Source organism: Anabas testudineus, chromosome 13, assembly GCF_900324465.2.
Source record: "Anabas testudineus chromosome 13, fAnaTes1.2, whole genome shotgun sequence".
NCBI lineage: Eukaryota > Metazoa > Chordata > Actinopteri > Anabantiformes > Anabantidae > Anabas > Anabas testudineus.
In genome coordinates, this window is record NC_046622.1 from 17,827,995 (window position 1) to 17,847,417 (window position 19,423).

Below are 19,423 nucleotides of genomic sequence, written 5' to 3' on the forward strand. Positions count from 1 at the left end.
GAGATTAAGTGTCCAAGTGTTGCTTTGTCCAGGTTTGACTGTAATTGGAATGTGGTACGGCTGGTTTAGTTGTAAAATACGTTTGACTCAGTCCAAACCTTAACAAAAGCTCACTGAATAGTTTACCCTCAGTGCCCGACTAAGGGTCTGCATGCACTTAAACCAACATTTAGTTTGTGCAAAATGACTGTCCGTGTGTTCCAAATATATACTTTATAATGTCAATAGGACTCAAATTTTCACGTGATTGGCTGTTTGGCATTTATTTATTCATTTGGTTGCTCAGTGTCTTATTTCAATTTGAAACACTTGAGGTCTCTATTCAGTCTCATGTTAATGTTTCCATATCAGTGATTCAGCACCTGATTTAGATCACTAGAGGGCAACATGCTGCAATGAAACACAATGCAGACTGACAGTTTATTGAAATACGGTAGTTTGTCGTTTGAAAGATCCACAATGTCAAATTATTTAGAGTTTTCTTCTGTTTTAAAGTACCCAAAACACTGGTCATACACAAATTAAAGCATATTTACAGTCACTCACTCTCAGTTACTTTGTCATTGAAGTACCTGTAACTAACATTCAGATTCAGATGTTAAGTATAAATTAAATAGGAATTTAAAAGAGGGTACAAGCAGCTATTTGTGACATACTGATAGGTATGTCTGTATGTTACTGTTTATGTTGGGTCACTAATCCAGGAGCTCTACTATGTCATTATCATACAGATTTAATGTACATTTGCATATGAGTATGCATCACGTCACCACAGAGTTCATCCATCCTTTGCTGAATCCACATAGATCCCATTTGCTGTCTGTTGTCGCCCTGTCTTTCTGTACCCCGTGCCACCACCTCTCTTTGTCCATCTACTTGCCGTTCTTGTGTTTTTTCTGTTGGAACTTCCTGAAATGGGTCTGGATGGTAGCAGCAGCCTTTTCAACTTCAACCGGGCTGAGTGGAGGAATGGGAGGAGCAGCGCACGTCCCATTGCTGGCATTGGAGTCTGAGCACAACAGGACACAGAGGATAGCCAGAGAGGCAGAGGCAATAGCCATGGAGGCATTGTCTGTAGCAATGATTGAGTTCAAACACGCGGTTCACATGTTACATCTGATTCAAGCAGGCTATTTTTCTGGTTATTCGGTTGTATTCAGCCAGATTAGACAGTTACTGATATCAATGCAGAAAAATAGCCAGCATGTAAATGAATTATGTAACTGTGTTACTTACTCTTCCTGTACACGCCTATGCTGTTCCTCCGGAGGCCATCAAACTGTGAATTAAACAGAACAACTGTGTGAGTTAGAAGAAGCACTCGCACTGTTGCACAGAGGGGCAAAAAAATAGGAGTTTTTAGCATGTGGACAGGATGCAGTTAGGCTAATTATCAGTGTTACGATCTCATCTGGAATTTGGCAGAGACATTGTTCACATACCACCGACAGACAAATAAGCAAAAGAGATTTTGTTGAATTCCTCAACTCAACTGTACAAAATGTGCTGCACTTAAGGAATGAATGCGCATTTGTGACTAGACCTGTGCCAATGTCCTTTCTATCTACAGTTTGAGTAATGACCTCAAACACAAATCCCCTTGATTGGGTTTACAGCTCAAGCAGAGCAGCAGCAGGGAAGCCAGAGGCTGAGGACCAGGCCAGCTTAGCCTGCATACCCATCATTTTGGCTGTGGGCCTGAGTTCAGTCCCACACACCAGCTCCATGACCTCATCAGTGGAGTGTACTTGCTTCATAAACTGTGGCTTGACTAAGACGCAAGCTTTGTTGTTTTTCTTTGACGTCACCTTGTTGTTTTGACATCTCTCAGTCTGCTTCAGTTTTTTTTTTTTTTTTTTTGTGGGCTGATCACATCTCTATACCCATGCTTTTGGTTAACCACTTCCTGCAACTGTGCTCTCCATCTCTTTGCCTCTATTGATGTGTTTATTCACTATTTTCATCTTTGTAAAGGTCTAAGTCACAAGGAGCCTACAAAGCAGTTACCTCAAAATAAGAAATATTCACAACAACACCATCTGAATGACAGATGAACCACAATTTGTTATGCATCACATGTGTACTTTGGACTAGGACTGAAAACATTCTTCATTATGCTGAAATCTATAATAAAAGCCTGAGGAATGGCTGAATAACTGAGTTAGTGGATAGTGTTGATCTCTGTGAAAGGATTTATTGATTCACTGAGGTCCAAAAGGTCACTGTTTAAGTGAGTCAGAGGCAAAACTCAACTTTATTTTACTTTTAGAAATGTTCTGGCTGGAGCTTTTTGAGCTCAGAAAGACCATGTTTGTCCTGTTTGTCTTGTAAATCACATCCTCCTGTGGACATATATAGAAAACATAGAACACGTGACCAGCTTATATGCTCACATACTGAGTCAAGCTCGATTCTTGAACTTTCCACACGCCCCGTCTCGCCATTACATAACACGAGATTAGAATAGCTAAATTTATAAGAAAAAAAAACAATCACACTCACAAAAAAAACTAACTTCACTACAGTCCACTGAGGTAGAGATCTGGTCACCACTAACCTCATCTGCTCTGCTGCTCTTCCGACTGTGTGACACCGAGTGAACTTGCCAAGGCAAAGGCTGGGACACCATGTAAGGCAAAGGGTCCTGCTGCCGTGCAAACCGTACCCCTATCTGAAAATGAAAAGGACTGTAGTTTAGATGTGTCAGTGCCGGGGTCAAACCATGAAACATGAGAAATCCCTTAACTCCTAAAACTGAAGTTTTAAAACTTTTCTCCTTGGAATCATGAGCATTAGATGTTACATATATTAAGCAGTGGGTTATTAAATGAAGGAATTTTGCTTATATTTTGATGTTGTCCATGTAAGTCTGACAGTTGTAACATCAACCTAATCACACTTTGAAGCTGCTGGCATAAATCTGATTTTTATCCTACTCTAACAACTCTCAGCTGACTAAGAGACATAATGTGGTGGTTTGCAGCAAGAGGCCGACACCACAATGTGCCATTATCCTCAAAACATCAGTGATAGTTATAAATATATTCAGTATCCTGTTTACAGTAAATTAGAATACCATTACAAATGTAATATACTATGACTTACTTTACCTAAATAACTAGCAATACTTAGTTCTAGTATTATTTAGTTAGAATCATCTTACCGATTCTGCGACTCTGACCATCATGTACATGGCTGTTAGCATGGTGATCAACATCTTGACCGCTATTCCTCAGTTTCTCTATTAATCCTTAATATTCCTCCTGTTTTTGAAATGCTTTCCTCACCCCTGCTGAGGAAAAGACACGTCCACGCAGGAACAAATCCGAGCAATCAGGAATGCAACGAAGGGCTGCACAGGAGAGGTACAATTTTACACACAGTGTTTAGTATTTCCACTCACACAAGTTCCTTACACAACACACACACACACACACACAGAAACGTGCGCACACACACGCATGCACACACTTCATTCTCACAGTCTCTGACACACGCGGGTAAGACTGCTAAAGAGCTTTGCGGGACAGGAATAGAGAAGCAGTAATCTTTTCCTCTGCACAGCTCTTGTCCCTCAGGTGTGCTTCCACCTCACCTGGGGCCGAGGTAGATCAAGTTTTATTCAGATGTGTGGGATTGAAAAAATGGGGGAAAAAAAAGACCTATTGGTATTTCACTATACTTTCTTACTAGCTCAAATATCTTGCATTAAGATTGGTACCATGTCCGCAGTATTTATCATTTTTATTTGCCAACAATGCAGTTGTGCATATTGGTAATCGATTAATAACTGCATAATTGATTTATAATACATGGACATTGGTCCCGCTCTTGATCCAAAAAAAAAATATAATCAGTAAAAGGTATATTTCACAAGCTGTAACGTAAACATTCTTCGTTCAGTGATAAAGACACCAGTTACAATAAATACATCATGCCTTTTTAAAGCAACCATATAACATTAGAGTAATTATTCATGCAATATCAATGCACTAAAATGAAAAGTATTAAAAATGTGACCACATTTATGATCACGCTGTTTATTTCCTTATGCTCTTGTTACTGGAAAACGTTTTTGCCTATCTTAAAAAGAGGCAACGATATAAATGATAGATGCCTGAGTTAAATGTGGTCTTTATTAAGAAGTTTGAGTACTGGAAATTGTATCTAGTATCCAGAGTTGGATACTAGGAATTTGAGTCATTTACTCAAATGTTTGTCTTCGTAATTACTCTTATCCAGAGAGTTGTCTGAACCTGCTATAAAATTGTGACATAATCCTAAACTGAGACATTACAATGAGCTCTCAGTTAAGGACAGAAGGGGCAAGTTAAGGAGAATGGACCTCCATGAATAAAAGGGAGTGTCAGTATGCCGACTATTATTTGTGGTAATCAGAGAGATCTTTATCTGAGAGACTGCACATGACTAAGGGCTTATGTGCGTCATTGTCTGGAGCCTTGCCTCTGACCCTCGCAAACCATTGATAATCCCTTGTGCAGGTGCCAGTGAATGCACTTCACCCGTCTCTGAACTGTGAGAGGCTGATGCTCTCTCCTGTTATCACATTTGAGTATCAATTCATGTGAAGAATGTTTAAATAATCACTAATGTCATTTGTTTACACTGCCCTATGTGTTCCCCTGTGTGAGCTGTGACACCGTGTGCGTATGAGAGGTGTTGTTGTATTAGATAGAACTGCAGGAATGCCGGACAGACGGGTATATAAGCTCTCCTGAGAGACAGAGACACAAAAACAGCCGGCTTCAGATGAAATGTGAAGGACACTCATCTTCCTTTATCAAGCACTTGATTGAGGTGAACTAGGTAAGAACATTATTATGAAATTTGGTAAAAAGGATTAAATGATGATTAAGAATGATTTAAGGAACACAGGCAATATCACAAAGTTAATTAAACATTTGCACCTGTGTCTTACTTGTATGAGCAGAAATCATTTGAAGTTGTATGAGCATACCTTAGAGCAAGAGGAGCAGGAGAAAATAAGAAAGTAATTACAGAAACAGCCGGCTAACATGTTTCAGAAAGTTACCGCTGCATCTCGGAAAGAAATATTGTACGTCCTACTCTCCATCTCTCTGACAGCTGGAAATACAAATTACTTCACGATTTTATGGACAAATTATTGATGAGATTGCAAGATACAATACACTAAAGATTGAAGCAGTGGCTCCTAAAATCTGTGATGTGTTACCTCTCATGTGAAATCAGTTTGTAGTTAGATCTCTCTCTAATGTTTCACATGTCTAAATGCATTGTTAAATCAATTTGCATCAAAGAGATCTTTCCGCCCCTCAGTTCACCCGTGGCAGGGAACCACTTGACTAAATTAGGAAATGTATTTAAAGTAGTTCAAGCTAAATTCGTCAGCTTGGAAACATTCGGTTATGGCTTTTCCTCACAATCTAAAGAAACTATGGGTCACTCACCTAAATGCTGAGCTGTCAGTGGTGTCATTTATCTTCCTGACAGTCTCTTTATCATGTGAAGCCTGTTGCAGATGGGGTTTTAATTGTTGTAAAATGCCAAATTAAACAGGGAGAGGAGTCTTGCTTCAGTGAAGCGTGTCATGAAATGAAAAGTCAGAACAAACCAGCCTCCCTCTGCTTTCCAGACTGAGCAGTCCCCTGACATAGCAGGCTACAACATATTCGAGTGGTGAAGCAGAGCAACAGAGGTTCTCACATTTACAGATGCATGTTGTATTGTTGGTACTAGACTAAAGCTTAAGTTGCTTTTGACCGTGTTGTGTTGCGTTTTTATGCCAGTAATGGTTTTGTTGTGAATTTTAATCACAGGGCTCAAGTCAACACTTCACACTCAAAGGGATGTGGCTAACCAGAGAAGAAAAAATCATTTAATACAGAGACAAGAGAAACTCTGCTGGATTTATCATGTCATCCAAACTTCATAAGAGGCTGAGCAGCAAAGGGAAAAGTATGTTTCTATTTTGTTTTGTTTTTAAGTGGTTGTGACATCTCCAAAGAAGCTTCTTTTTATATCTTGTGATTTTACGATATATTGATGTAATGAAATATTTAGGTTAAAAACACCTCTTAACGCTCTCTTTAGTATTTAAACCAGTTTTAAATATCTGTTTCTATTTATTATTGGTTATATATAACAATAAATGATAAAATTATAAAAGGAAGTTAGAAATATTAACAGATATCTTTGACTGTTTCTTTAAAAAGCAGAGCCTATTGTTATTCTTGACTAAAATGACTAAAAGCTATATGAGTCACAAGTTTTTTTCTAATTTTAAACAAAAAAAATGGTACAGTTAACCACTGTTTTGCAGGTGTATTTTTCTTAGTAATTTATTCTACATATACAAATGAAAACATTGAGTATAACTAGAACCAAATGAAAAAAAGTCTAATCATATAACTTAGATTTTTAATTTAATTGGATAAAACAATATTACTATAGCTAATAATTATATTAAAAATTTCAAGTACAGCAAAACAACACCTAAATGATTGCTGTGTTTTTCTAACCAGGACCTCTAAAAGACAGTGCTCAGGCAGATGTTTTAAAGAAACTGGGTCTGGAAGCCTGCTGGACTACACCACTAGACCCAGTGTGTATGCTAGACATCAGCACTTGGACTTTGGAGAACCGAGCTCCTTTGGAGCCCAAGGATCTACCACATGCTTTCCTCCAACGCCTTTGGGTGCTTAGTCCAGATGCCCGCAATCCTTGCTGCAAACCAACACTTGATGCTCATAGTGATGCTAACAAATCCCCTGAGGAGACTCTCTGTGCTATGGGAGGAGAAACCCAGTGTGCCATAAATCCCCTTGATCTTGTTACAGCTGTCTTTATGTCTTGCCACACTTTCCTTCAGCAAGAGATCGCTGTGCGGATGGTGCAATGCCAGTTTGCGGTGCCCCTGGTCCTTCCAAACATAGATCCAGAAGAACCCAGTCAATTCCTATTGTGGCCTTTGAGAAGTGTAGTGGGTCAATGGAGGTCTCATTTGCCAGATGAAAACAGGAGGGTTCAAGAGGGGGATTTGGCAAGTACTTCCATGCCAATGGTGTCTTGTGTAAAGCTTGGTCAATGTGATGTCTCCAAGTCACAGGTGTTAAATCATTTGATGGGTGGACTCGAATCTTGCAAGGAAACATTTCTCCACAGGGGAATAGATGGAGGACAGCTGCCCCAAAGAGTCTCCAATGGCCTGGTAGAGATTGCATGGTATCGACCCACTGGAGACACTGCCAAAGATGTTTTTCCTGTTCCTCTAGTCATTTCTAACCTCCGTGGTGATGCCAGTACTCATGTGAAATGCATCAGCCTTCTATGTCAAGCATCTTCAGCTGTGGTTGTTTTCTGTGGGAAACTTAGCGAAAAACACAAACAGTTTCTTTCTTACTGCAACGATATGGCAAGCAAACTCATATTGATTGACCTTTCAGACACTGAAAAAAATGAAAACAAGGTTGTGGGCTTTGTTAATCAGAACCTTGAAGGATACATGGAGCTTCCCCAAGGATCGGTACTGCAAGGAAGAGCTTTGAGTGTGGAAGAACTGGCAAACAGGCTGTGTGTCACCCTGAAAGATCTGTTATCAGATAAAATGAAATTTGTGACACTTGAAACTGCAGCAAAATTAGCAGTGGCGCTAGGCCTAAATGTGGATGAAGGACCAGTCTGTAAATATGCAATGGCCAGAGTGGAAGACATGTTGAAAGGTTTAGATGAGGGATATACTCAATTTAGGGAGAAACAATTACCTTTGCAGGGGCCTTTGTGGAGTAAACTGGCTGAAATAGAAAAGCAGGAGAGTAAACAGAAAAAGGATGGAAAAGAAATTGACCCCCAACTGCAAAAAGAAAAGAAAGACATCCTAGTTGAGTTGAGCAGCTACAAAATGACCCCAGTGATGAAGAAATTCACAGATGTGCTTTGTACAACAGATAAAGTGGAGAGGACTTATTTCCTGACTTGGATGAAGTTGAGGCTTCAGCAGAAGCAAAGCAAAAAACAAAACAATCCAGTAGATCTGTGCACTAATCTGCAGTTAGAAACAATTGTTGAACAATCTAATGAGCTCGAAAATGGAATCAGTGATGAGATAGCTGGCGGTGATTCGACACATAAAGAGGAGACAGCTGAAGGACTGTCTGTAAATACTGAAGTAAAAGCTGTGTCTACAGATCAAGACATAGAACTACAGTCAAATCAGGTAGAATCTGCTGAGCCCACATATGATCCTGTCATAGAGCTGCAGCTAAATCTAAAATCAACTAAAAAAGAGATGCCAGGTGACAAAATGATTAAAACTAAAGTCTGTTTGGAGGAGCAAATTTTAGCTCCAGCCACTGGGTGCCAAATCCAGCTAGATGAAGCAGTGCTTATACAAACTAAATCAGAGTTGAATTCTTCTGCACAACAAAAGTACACAGATTTCTCTTTTGAAGATGAGGTTGCCCTGTGTTCACAGCCTTTTGAACCTGATCCATCCTGGCTGGGTCTTGAACATTTTTTGCGGGAAATGGGCCTAATTTTTGAGCTAAAACACATCAGCCCTGGAAGTGGAAGCCACAGTGTGTTGCGTCTCCCTAGCATAGCTGCAGACCTGCTTCTCTATGGGATTCCACTTGAAGTGATGGATGGAGATGCTTCAAATATCCCCGTCCACTGGCTGAGCAGTGTCTTTGCAGAGCTCAAACGCCGCCTACCTCAACAACAGTGCAGAACTCGAGTACTGACAAACCTTGGAGCATATCATGCTAGAAATTCTGAGGTTCTTTCTGCATTATTTGGAGTAAAGTTTCCTGGAGGAAGAAGAAGATCCACTAGAGGGGTGTACATGATTATCCTCTGTCTTCCTGAAAATCTTAGAAAGGACATGGAGTGTGACTTTCTATTGTTAATTGATGTAGAAGGTCTCTGTTTAAGGTCTCTTGAAAGCAAAAGAAATACCCATTTCTGTGACAATGAGATGGCCACTGTTGCAACAGGATTGAGTGATGTTGTATTGCAAAACATCTCTTCACATGCAGGTTCTGAGTTTGAAACAGATTTCACCGTCATAGTCAATGCTCTGCTATGCATCAAAGAATATGGCACTATGCCTGTTTGTGAACTCATGACCCAGGATGACAGAATAAATAGCTTATTACAAGCCTCACAGTTAAGCCGTGTTTCTAAAATGCTTCAGACTGAGACTGGGGACAGCGGAACTGACAGCGCTGAAAACTATTCTGCACAGGCCACAAGCTACATCACCTGTGTTACAGGGCCTTGGTCCAATGTTTCTCTCTCTGAACCAGGAAATAAACAGTATGGGAAGGCTGTGTTGAAGCTTAAGAAAAACCTGTTTGGTGCCATGAAGAAGTGTGTGGCTAAGTCAGAAGCCCCAGGTCTGCCTGAATTCATAACCCGTTTATGTGCTGTTTGGGATGCGGTGAAAGCAGAATCATTCTCCATTAGTCTGCAAAATACTGACATCGCTTTAGCATTCTCTTTAATGTGCACAGAGCATTCCCAGTGGGAAGATAGTGCACTGCAGCATATGGAAAGCTGGTTTATGAGGTCAACACAGAAAATCTTTGCCACAAAGGCTTCAGACTTTGGACTTCAAAAACGCCTGCTCAGTGAGTTAAAGGATGAAGCCAGAGAGGAGGTCAAATCAGAGGTAGACCAACTCAGGTCAAAATTAGAGGCCTATTTGATTAAAGATCACCTTCTCAAAATGCATACTGAAATCTTCAAGCCAATCCTAATGAGCAATGTAGATTACTTCCAGGAGCAAACAACCAAAGAGATAATACAAAGGTTGGAGACAGTCAGTGAAAGCCATTGCTCCTCCACACAGTTGAGAAAATTTGAGGCCTTACTCAAAAAGGAACAAGAGTCAAAGCTGCATGAATTAGTGGAGAAGAGCAAGTTAACCAAAGATCTCCCTGAAGATTCAGAACTAGAAGAGGCATTTGATGTTGTGTGGACCAAGACACTGTCAAACTTTGACTTCAGGGATTCAGAAGCAGATGATATTATGATAAGAGTGACAGATATTCTGAGAGACAATCTCATCAACCGCGGGCTCCAGAAACACATGAAAAAACTTGAAGTCATCGGCCAAAACCAGGCATCTGGTTTCCAGGTTACTGATGAACACTTTGGATACCGTAGCAGATTAAAGCACATCTTTGAAGACAACAACAGGCTGCAGAGGTTACGGGCTCAACAGGTAGTATGCAATATCACAGAGGAATACAATCAATTTGTAGCAGAGAAAACGAGCTTACCAGCCGACTTCTCAGACGGATACATCACAGAACTGTTAGAAAAAGTTGAAAAAGTTTTGACTGAAAAATCGATGGAAATCAGAACAGCTTTTGAAGTGGAACTGAAAGTTTATCTCTGCAGTGCTGCATGCCAGGACTTCCAAAGAGTACATGACCGCTATGCCAAGGATGCAGAGCTTCTGAGATGCATCACTGCAAATAAGAGAACATACTTAGCAGAGTTTATCTATCAGTTCAGGAAGAAGGATCAGTGTCAGAGGGTGGCCGAAGCATTTATCTCCATGGTTGTCAAACCTACAGTGTTGGACTACATCTACAGACCATTGGGAATGCGTATTGCAGAAGAGATCACAGCTAAGGACCAGCTGTTTTGGTCCCCACGTGCCTTCCATCAAAGCTTGCTGGAAGAACTGATAAAGGAAGATCACTTTGAAAGCTTCCAGGAATACTTACTTTCATTTGACAGCTTTAGACTGAGGAAGATCCAAGAGAGAGTAGTAGCTCACCTCTCCGAATCAACCTATTTGGATAAATGGAGGCAACAGAGACTTGGAGAAATAATTGGAAAAATTGCAGCAGCAGTGAGTCAAGTAGCAGAAGGCAACAATGGTGGGCTGACTGACACAAAGCCCCTGCTGGAGAAAGTGTGTATCACTTTGGAGTTAAATAGAGATGTGGATATTAGAAGGACTCCTCTGGATGGACCTGTCTTTAGCATTACTACTGAATGGGATCGCTTCGTCACATGTCTAATGGAGTTATTGGCTTCAGTTAGATTGGAGCTTGCCCAGAAGTTCTCCCAAACTGTGGATATCACCCAACTACTTCAATGCCTCCCCATTCAGCCCCAAGACTACATCTTCAGCAAAGTGAGAGGCTGTGACAAGCGATGTCCTCTGTGTAGAGCCCCCTGTGAGATGGAGGAAATGGGGCATGAGGTTCACAGGGCTCGGCTCCATCGACCCAAAATCATGCTGCATTATGATTCATCTGCTCCGTCTTCTGACATTTACCCTGAAAGCTTTACCCAGGGCAACTCAGGTCAGAGCAAGGATGCACAGCACACATATTTTGCATGCAGGAAGCTTCATTCCAGCTACTTTGATTGGAACGTCTCCCCTGAAGATCTTAACAGTCAGGCACTCTGGGTTTACTGGAGGTACTGTATGGTTTAGTAATTCCTTTGTGTTATTAAGCTAAATAGTAAAAGTATTCTGACACATAATCTGTATATTGGACACAGTAGTATTCAAAAGTATATAACTGACCAACACAGGTCTAATATTCTTTAATTTGCAGGTTTGTGTTGGGAAGGTTCAATGAGAAGTTTGCTAAGGAATACAAGAAGGAGCCAGTAAAAATTCCTGATGAGTGGAGGAAGATCACTCAGGAGGAGGCGCTATACAGTCTGAAGATAGGCTTCCTCACTAAACTGCGCTGAAATGCTGAAGCACTGTTCTGTGCTGTGTGCTGTATTTATCATACTACATTTTATTCATCTGGGTTTAGTTAGTTAGTTCAGAATGTAGCTTGGCTTTTACCATTGACATTAATGATAAAACTTTAAGGTTAGTTGGCTTGTTTTTATTATTTGCCATTCCTTTTGATTAGTCAGGTACAAGTAAAAGAAAATCCTTTAAAAATTCTTGTCTACTTATTACCTTGTTCCACTGCTTAATGGTATGACAAAACAATGTGACAAATCTTTGTAATTTAAAGGAAACATTAATGTAGATACATATTTTTTATTTTCTAATTTAATGTCTATTTCTATATTTCTACAAATAATAATTATGATCATATTATTATATTAAGAATTATTATATTCTTCATATCATCATATGTTGAGTCCATGCAGTTCAAGCATGAGGAAACAGCCATTTAAGAGATAATGTGACCTGATGAAGGAGCTGCCACCATCTTTTTACTGTTCATGATAGAGAATAATGTACCTGCAAGGAAGGGTGCTAATGACCTCACACACTTGTGTTTGAAGACAAAGCCAGATTCTGAGAAGATATGGCCGCAATATCATAGGTGCCTGAAGCGACAATGGATGTGCCAGGCCAGCACGGCGATAACACTAACGTGCCGCAGTTTTAGAAAATTATGTGAACGTGCATGTTCCCAGAATTGATCCTTACCACATCCAATGTCTGCTAACTTTAATCAACACCTTCTTCAGGGATATTATGCTGAAGATGATCTGAAAATGAACTTACATGAATCTTTTTTTTGCCATTCCCCTTTCATTGTTGAAAAATTACGATTTACTGCAATAAAGTGCTCCTTTGAGCAAACGGCTAAATATTTTGAGAACCTTGACTTTCAAGATGCTAATAAAACATTTCACTTAGAAGGGTTGGGGGAAGAATTTCCTTTTAAAACATAAGTTAAAGGTTTTGGGCAGGGTAATGTCTTTTTCCTCATGAGCTATGGTGCTATGCTTTATAAACTGTTGTAACAAATCCATATCAAGCTGGGGGAATGATAGTAATTTTTCAAGAAATAAGCCAAAGCTAATGAAAAAAACCTAACAAACCCAAACTGTCATGCATTCTAAAATCTCCACATATCTTGTCACACTTGGTGGGTTTAAATGCTGCATTTATCATCTGATTGCCTCGCAAACAAAGCATAAAATACTATAGTACTGTAGCATTGACTCCATGAGTAGACAGCATGTGATCATGTGCATCCCTCTGTTTTTACCATGCAACTATCAGAGTATTTACAGTATGTTAAATGGATCTAATGGGGCCATTCAAAGTATTCTGCATCACTTTGTTCCAGACATAGCAACACACTGGTAGAGGTTGCACGATGCTGTATGATGCTGCTCTCCTTGCCCTTTTTATTGAACGTTGATAAAATGAAGAAGGATGGGAGGAATCAAAGGATGCAATTCACAAGATGAGGGCAACACAGGAAGAAAGAATCCCTGGTGGCACAATGTTGAGATGTTCAAGGTTTATTGGCTTGTATGAGTATGATACACTTGTTTAACTCGTTGTTAAACTTATGGACAAAGACAAATGTTTGCATGGACAAAATACTACAGCAAGTTGTTTTTGAAGTTGTGCATTTAGCTTTCTTTTTAACATAATAAATTATGAATTTACATGATTCATTAATTAGGATTTGTCACATATGCAAAAGTAATATCTTATAATATAGACACAGCTGTAAAATAATTACTTTTAAACTCATTAAATTGCAGTTGAAATACTGGATTGATCTGTGAAGGTACTACTACTTGGGGTTCAGTGCCTTGTCCATAGACTCATAAGACATGTGGCTATAAAGATCCAGGTATTAAGCCACCAGGTATTTGAGTTGCATAGTATTTTTTTTTTTTTGTCAAAGAAGTATCATCATTTTTTTCACCCATGACCTTAATCTCTAGTTTGTTTGGTTGTTTTTCATTCTGTCTGCTGAAGGGAACACATTTTGTTACATACTGTTAGTATCTCAGTCTGACTTCCGGTCTGGCAGGTCTTTATTTTGGCCCTGATTTATCTTTTAACCTTCTTTTAACCCCCCTTCTTGTTGTAGGAGGATTTTGCTCTTGCTTGCTTGTCCACTCTTTGTCTAATCAGTCTGATGCTTTGCATCTGTGGACCTTTAGCTCCAGCAGATGTCTTTATCACCTTGCATTGAAGTCATAGTGATGGCAAACCAAAACAAATACAGATACATGGCAACATTACAAGTCTGTGAAGTAGTTTGAAAACCCTTACCCAAACTCTGGAACTATTTTCTAAATTCCTGTACACTTATTTTACTGTCTCTCTCAGATTTAATTAGAAAATGTGAACTGTTGCTCACTTCACCGCAGAAGTAAAATACAGTTAGACTATTTACACAGTCTAACATTATAGTTAAGTTACTGTAATATCAAAATCACATCATAATAGTAATAATAATAATCAGAAACTATGTTTGAATTAGGGTTAGAGTTAACAGGGCCGAAGGTTTGCAGCATCATCCAACATTAATTTGTTGCCGTTATCACAACAAAATGTGATGTTGCCTAAATAGTGGAGTGGTAAGACCACCACCCTCCATGTGGGAGAGTATAGAAGTAGAATTTTGGACATTGAACCGCTCTGAGTTAACGGGCTCAGTGTATTTCACTCTCTACAGACTTGGTGCTTGTAGAAACATTTACCTGCTATTCTCTCCACTGAGTCTGTTGCTTCTTAGAGATTGCATGGTCGATGTCAACAATGGAGGCCACCATCCTTTTTTCCAAACCTGTTAATTCCAACATGTTTTAGGATCATTTGTCCTTGTTTTTTTTGATAAATGGCCACAGTATGGTTCAATCTACTATGTAGTGAGATAGAGAACACAAAGCAGTTTTACGGGGCAGGGTTAGGTCTATTCCATCACCTGGCAGGTTGATTAAGCTGAATACTCTGTATGTTGTGTCTCAGCAGAAGTCAAATAACACTGGGACTTTAATTTTATCTAATCAATATGCTCTGTCTATCATAGCCCATAACAATAAAGGAATAAGCTGAGTTAAAAATTAATTGCTGGTAACATCCTTTTGGCACAAGCTATAGATTCATAAATGTACCATCGTTCACCATTCACAAACAGGAGGTTTCAAGACACTTTTTTCCTGTAAGTTTCCTGTTCCAATTAGATAACAGTCAATAAATCAAGTCAATAAACTGGCTTATTGTTGTTAACAGGAGACCAAGCAGAACAGACAGACATATCCAGCCAGCTGAAGCGAGAGAACAGTTAATAAGATAGGATGCCGGTCAAAGACAAATAATGAGACATATAACTGGCAGCAAGTCGGACATGGCCAAACACATAAAGCACCGTGTATGTGTGTAGAAACAGAAATGTTCTGGCTGCAGCCAAAAGCTTAACTACTGGCAATTCAGGTCACAATGTTAACTGCGAGATGTCACATTTTTAGAGCTAAAATCTCAGCTCGTGGTTCAAAATGTTTTTTAGGGTACACAAAGCAAAGCTGAGAGCAAAGTCTGTAAACAAAAACTGTGCAGGCGAACAAGTGTCAATCTAACATGCAGGCTGCCATAATTAAATCAGAGTACATACAGAGTGGTATGGAGTGGTTGAGTGCATAAAATATCCATAATTAGGCTCCCAAGAATTATAAAAGGCTGCATGTAACCGAAAGTGTAAATAACCCCTAATCAGCACATTCAAAATGTTATAAAATCCCATTCAACCACCATGGTTTTCCCCAAGGTTTGGCATTAAGTTTCTATTATTTCAACAGTACTTTTTGGAATAATTGTACGACTTAAAATATTACCACAAATCCGATGATTATGTCATTTGTTTAAAGTGAGCAGACAGACCGTGGCCTGTGACAGAATCTGGGAACTTCCAGAAAGAACTAACAGAAGAGAACTGAGAGAGAGAGAAAGGAACCACAAACATTTAGGTGTCAAGTTCAACCGTCCCTCGATTACAGTTGAATTTCAAATACAATGTATCCGGTAGCCTTGGTACTTTCCAGCTATAGGTAGTAAAGTTAAAGCAGCAAAGCCTTGGTGATGGCTTTCACTTTGACTAGCAGTCTGAAATGTGTGTAGATAAGATAGAAGCCTGAGCAACTGACAAGCAGAAAACGTCAGTGTGACATACAGGTAGATCTCAATCTGCCCAATAAGTTCTGATTTTATTGTAACTGCCAGCCTCCTTACAGTTAGTACACGTTATTGGACCACAGAGCAACTTATCTCCAAGCAGTAAAGTGTGTTTGCTGTCTGACAGTCTGCGGTGAAATGAAGGTGAATCAGGGTAAAAGGAACTTCACCAAATGCACCACTGAGTTCCTGTTTTTGTGCACGGAAGCACTAAACCGTTTACTACACTATTTGAAGTGTAAAGGCCAGGAATGGTGAGTGGTGCTGAATCTGTGCCACCGCACGTGTCAATATTTTAAAAGATTGGAGTTAGAAAACTGAAGTACTGTTCTCTGTCATTCTGACACCTTAAATTGGCTCAAAGCCACATCAATATCAGGCCCAATTTCTATTTAAAGTGTTTGTAGCTCTGACAGATTTTCATTCCTGACTATAGCAAATATCCAGCTAACAGCTTCACCAATACCTGTGATATGCAGCTTTAACCTTTTCAGTCCGGCAAGTGGGAGTGAAAAGACTGACTTGTTACCAACCTGGGAACAGATATCCAAGTACCAGCTCGTCGACATTCATACGAAACCGATTCATACCAAAAGAACAGGTCAAAGGTAAAAAACAAAAGATCAGAACACTTGTTTTTTTTTTTAAAGTGTGTGCAGGTTATAATGTATGTATTAAAGGACAAAATGAACAGAAACATGTGTAAGCTTTTGTACATTTCAACATACACAACACAATTGATATGATGCAATTTTAATAAGAAAAACATCAGTAGACGATCAGGAAATGACTCAGAGACAGAGTGTTTCCCTAAATAATAAACAAATAAGTGAAAAAGATCTTTACAGAGATACATGTACTCCAACTGTGGTGAAACATCTGTACATGGTATGTTTAAAAGTAGAGACAGCAAGCACACACCAGTAACAGTTCTTTTTCATTTGGGGAGGCATTACTTCTACACCATCAGATATCCAAATCGAATAAGCAGCAGCAAGTTGTGCCTTCAGCTAACAGACATCACTGTAGTTCTCAAACATGCTCTAACTATGTCCTGTCTATATTGTCTAGCAGGTTGCTGCTATTCTGGCTCCGGCACTGAGCAGCAGACAGCAGCATTTTTATCATTTAAAGTCGATAACCATCAGTGAACACAGTGACGAGGGCACGTTGTCATTTGCCACAGTCAAACAACAGTGGGACACACAAGAGGTTATCTGTAAAAATCCACTGACAATTATTCTCAAAATAAACAAAAATGTTCATTTTGGAAGATGTGAAGATGTGTGCATCTTGAGTTTGGAATGAGACATTATGACTTGTTTACACTGCTCGTGTTTGCTGCAAGAACTCGTTTATAGCCACACAGTTCATTCAGCTATTTCAAGTCGTCTTTGTAGTTTTTCAGCAGAAAAAGAAACATTTGCAACAGCTTACTAGACAGAGTAAATGTGTTTGATGGGGCAAGAAAGAACAGGCAAACTATGGATTGTCTCACTGCTGGACCGATTTAACGATGAGGCTGCCATTGAGGCATGAAATCGAGACTAACAGACAGTATGTAGCTTTCTTGTAGCTACTTTCTGCTCATTTGTAACCATGGATTGTTACCATTGGCTTTCTATTATTTCTCCCTGTCTTATTATCTTCAATCAAGTCTCATAAATTCTTCGCTAAAATAACTGCATGTGTTTGGTTCATGTTTTTTGCTGAAGTCAATAGAGTTATTTTCTATTTCCACATTAAAATTGCTATCCCTCTGGTATCACCCTATGCACTAATCCTCTCAACATGGTCAACCATGTTTTATATCCACCTCATCTCCCTCTCAGCTTCCATCTCTACGTTTCCTTCCCGGAAGGTGGCATACAAACAGACATATGGAGGTCTGAGCCACGATGGGATGTGCAACCAAGCTTATCTGCCATGATTTTTGTTAGCAAAGCTGTCCTGAAGGGGCTGTGAATCAAAATTACATAAACTGTGACATCCAGCAGGTGTAGTGCTGCGCCGCTACACCCTTGTTACAACAGAGTTCAGTGGTAATTAAAATCTGACCTTTAATAAAATTGTGAAATAGTGTTGGTTACTGTAAATGTAGAAAACAGGAAAAAGCTGTTTTCTAGTGCAATGAGAGCAATGACACTTTAATTTTCTGCTGCCTTGTACTTTTGCTCTTTGTCCCCAGAGGGAAATATTGTATTTCTTACTCCACTACCTCAGCTTATAAAACACAATGCATTGTTGAAGATTGTTAGCTTTTCAACCAAATAGTCATTTATCCTTTCAACTTCTCAAATGGTTACCCAAGGAGGCAGATTTCTCCAACATTTTACAAAAACCTTCATATTGCTAATACTAATCATCTGTTCCTTAAATAAGAGTTGGAATGGAGGATGTTTGTTTGTAAATGCCAAACCCATTTGAATACTTCCTCCACAATTACAGGTCTGATGAGTTAATAAGATATACGATTAGTACACCCAGCCCATTCTCGTTTGATGTAAGATAGAGACACTTGGTCAAGTTCACTTTCGTAAACAGTGATGCCATTGGGCACATTAAGTGTTGGTATGAGGGCTTACAAGGTGTCAGTATTTGACACTGTGGGATGATGTGTTGGACTCCACTAACTCCTGAGGGAAATGGCTGGCTCATTAGCTGCTGAATACACCAGTATGTTCCCCAGCTAGTTTCTAACTTTGTGTATCTCCCACATAGTGCTGAGCAGGTAAGTGCACTGGTCAAAGCTGCCAACTTTTCAGAAAAACTTGGAGTGAGATATGTGCCGACACATACAATGTCCCCAGTGCACATGCCCAGCCATTTTGTCCAACATTAACAATATACCAAACCTGTATGACATGGGTAATAACTTGCTGCTATCTTCTTTAAAAACTTTTGTTCATGAAAACAGAATTATAAAGAGAACATAAAGTTAAGATAGAACAATGCAAATAATAATCTAATAATACAAAAGATTACCGATACATGCATTTGTTGAAAAAACAATGCTGTTCAAACTAACTTTGAATCAACGTCTATGGTGCAATGAACAGCATGTATCCCATAATATCATGTGAGGCATAAAAAACAATGTAGCAATATGCTTTTGCAATAAAAGAGAGGCAGGAGATGACACAACATTTGGCCCATAAATGGTTTTGCCCACACATATATGAATAGAGGTGCCTCCTGACTCACTTATGTCTATTGGGGACAATGCGTCAACTCAGTGTGCAAGTGTGTGGCTGCACACATACTTTACGTACACATCGTCTCTCACATTAAATATTGCAACTAACTGAGTCAAATAGGACTTTGTTTTGGAGCATTTTGGGTCTATGGTCCAAAAGTGTGAATTGGTAAGGCACAGTGATGAGCTGTAATGAATATAAATTCAGTCCCAAATATTCAACCTGTGGTTGAGGTAGCTCAGTAATTCATTTGGGGGTGTGGTCCATGAATGTCCCCCCATAATGCAGTAGCCTGTATCTCACC

The 19,423-nt window shown here is 39.5% G+C and overlaps 2 protein-coding genes across 3 annotated transcripts in view; one reads left to right on the forward strand and one right to left on the reverse strand.

The window, feature by feature from the left end:
- Nucleotides 1–62: 62 nt before the first annotated feature.
- LOC113168816 (G-protein coupled receptor 4-like) overlaps nt 63–19,423 on the reverse strand; it is a 40,644-nt gene continuing 21,283 nt past the window's right edge. Inside the window, exons 1-5 of one of the 2 annotated variants that reach the window (XM_026369851.2) lie at nt 5,451–5,801; nt 3,164–3,352; nt 2,558–2,671; nt 1,237–1,279; nt 63–1,009 (exon numbers count right to left, since the gene is read on the reverse strand). In XM_026369851.2, coding sequence (XP_026225636.1) covers nt 873–1,009; nt 1,237–1,279; nt 2,558–2,671; nt 3,164–3,217 — 348 coding nt within the window. In that variant the 5' untranslated portion in view covers nt 3,218–3,352; nt 5,451–5,801 and the 3' untranslated portion in view covers nt 63–872. Of the gene's footprint in view, nt 1,010–1,236; nt 1,280–2,557; nt 2,672–3,163; nt 3,353–5,450; nt 5,802–19,423 lie in introns of those variants that run through there. The other variant, XM_026369844.2, reaches the window with a different exon arrangement.
- si:dkey-202l22.6 (interferon-induced very large GTPase 1) lies at nt 4,612–12,004 on the forward strand. The gene is made up of 4 exons (XM_026369822.1): nt 4,612–4,827; nt 5,820–5,958; nt 6,525–11,442; nt 11,583–12,004. Exons 2-4 carry the CDS (start codon nt 5,916–5,918, stop codon nt 11,722–11,724), a joined length of 5,103 nt encoding a protein of 1,700 aa, XP_026225607.1. The 5' UTR covers nt 4,612–4,827; nt 5,820–5,915; the 3' UTR covers nt 11,725–12,004.

What these genes read in the sequence shown, in the direction of transcription:
- si:dkey-202l22.6 (XM_026369822.1), top strand. Translation starts at nt 5,916, where the DNA reads ATGTCATCCAAACTTCATAAGAGGCTGAGCAGCAAAGGGAAAA. An exon ending in GCTGAGCAGCAAAGGGAAAA is followed by an intron (nt 5,959 to 6,524) that starts GTATGTTTCTAT and finishes TTTTCTAACCAG; the next exon opens with GACCTCTAAAAGACAGTGCT. An exon ending in GCACTCTGGGTTTACTGGAG is followed by an intron (nt 11,443 to 11,582) that starts GTACTGTATGGT and finishes TTTAATTTGCAG; the next exon opens with GTTTGTGTTGGGAAGGTTCA.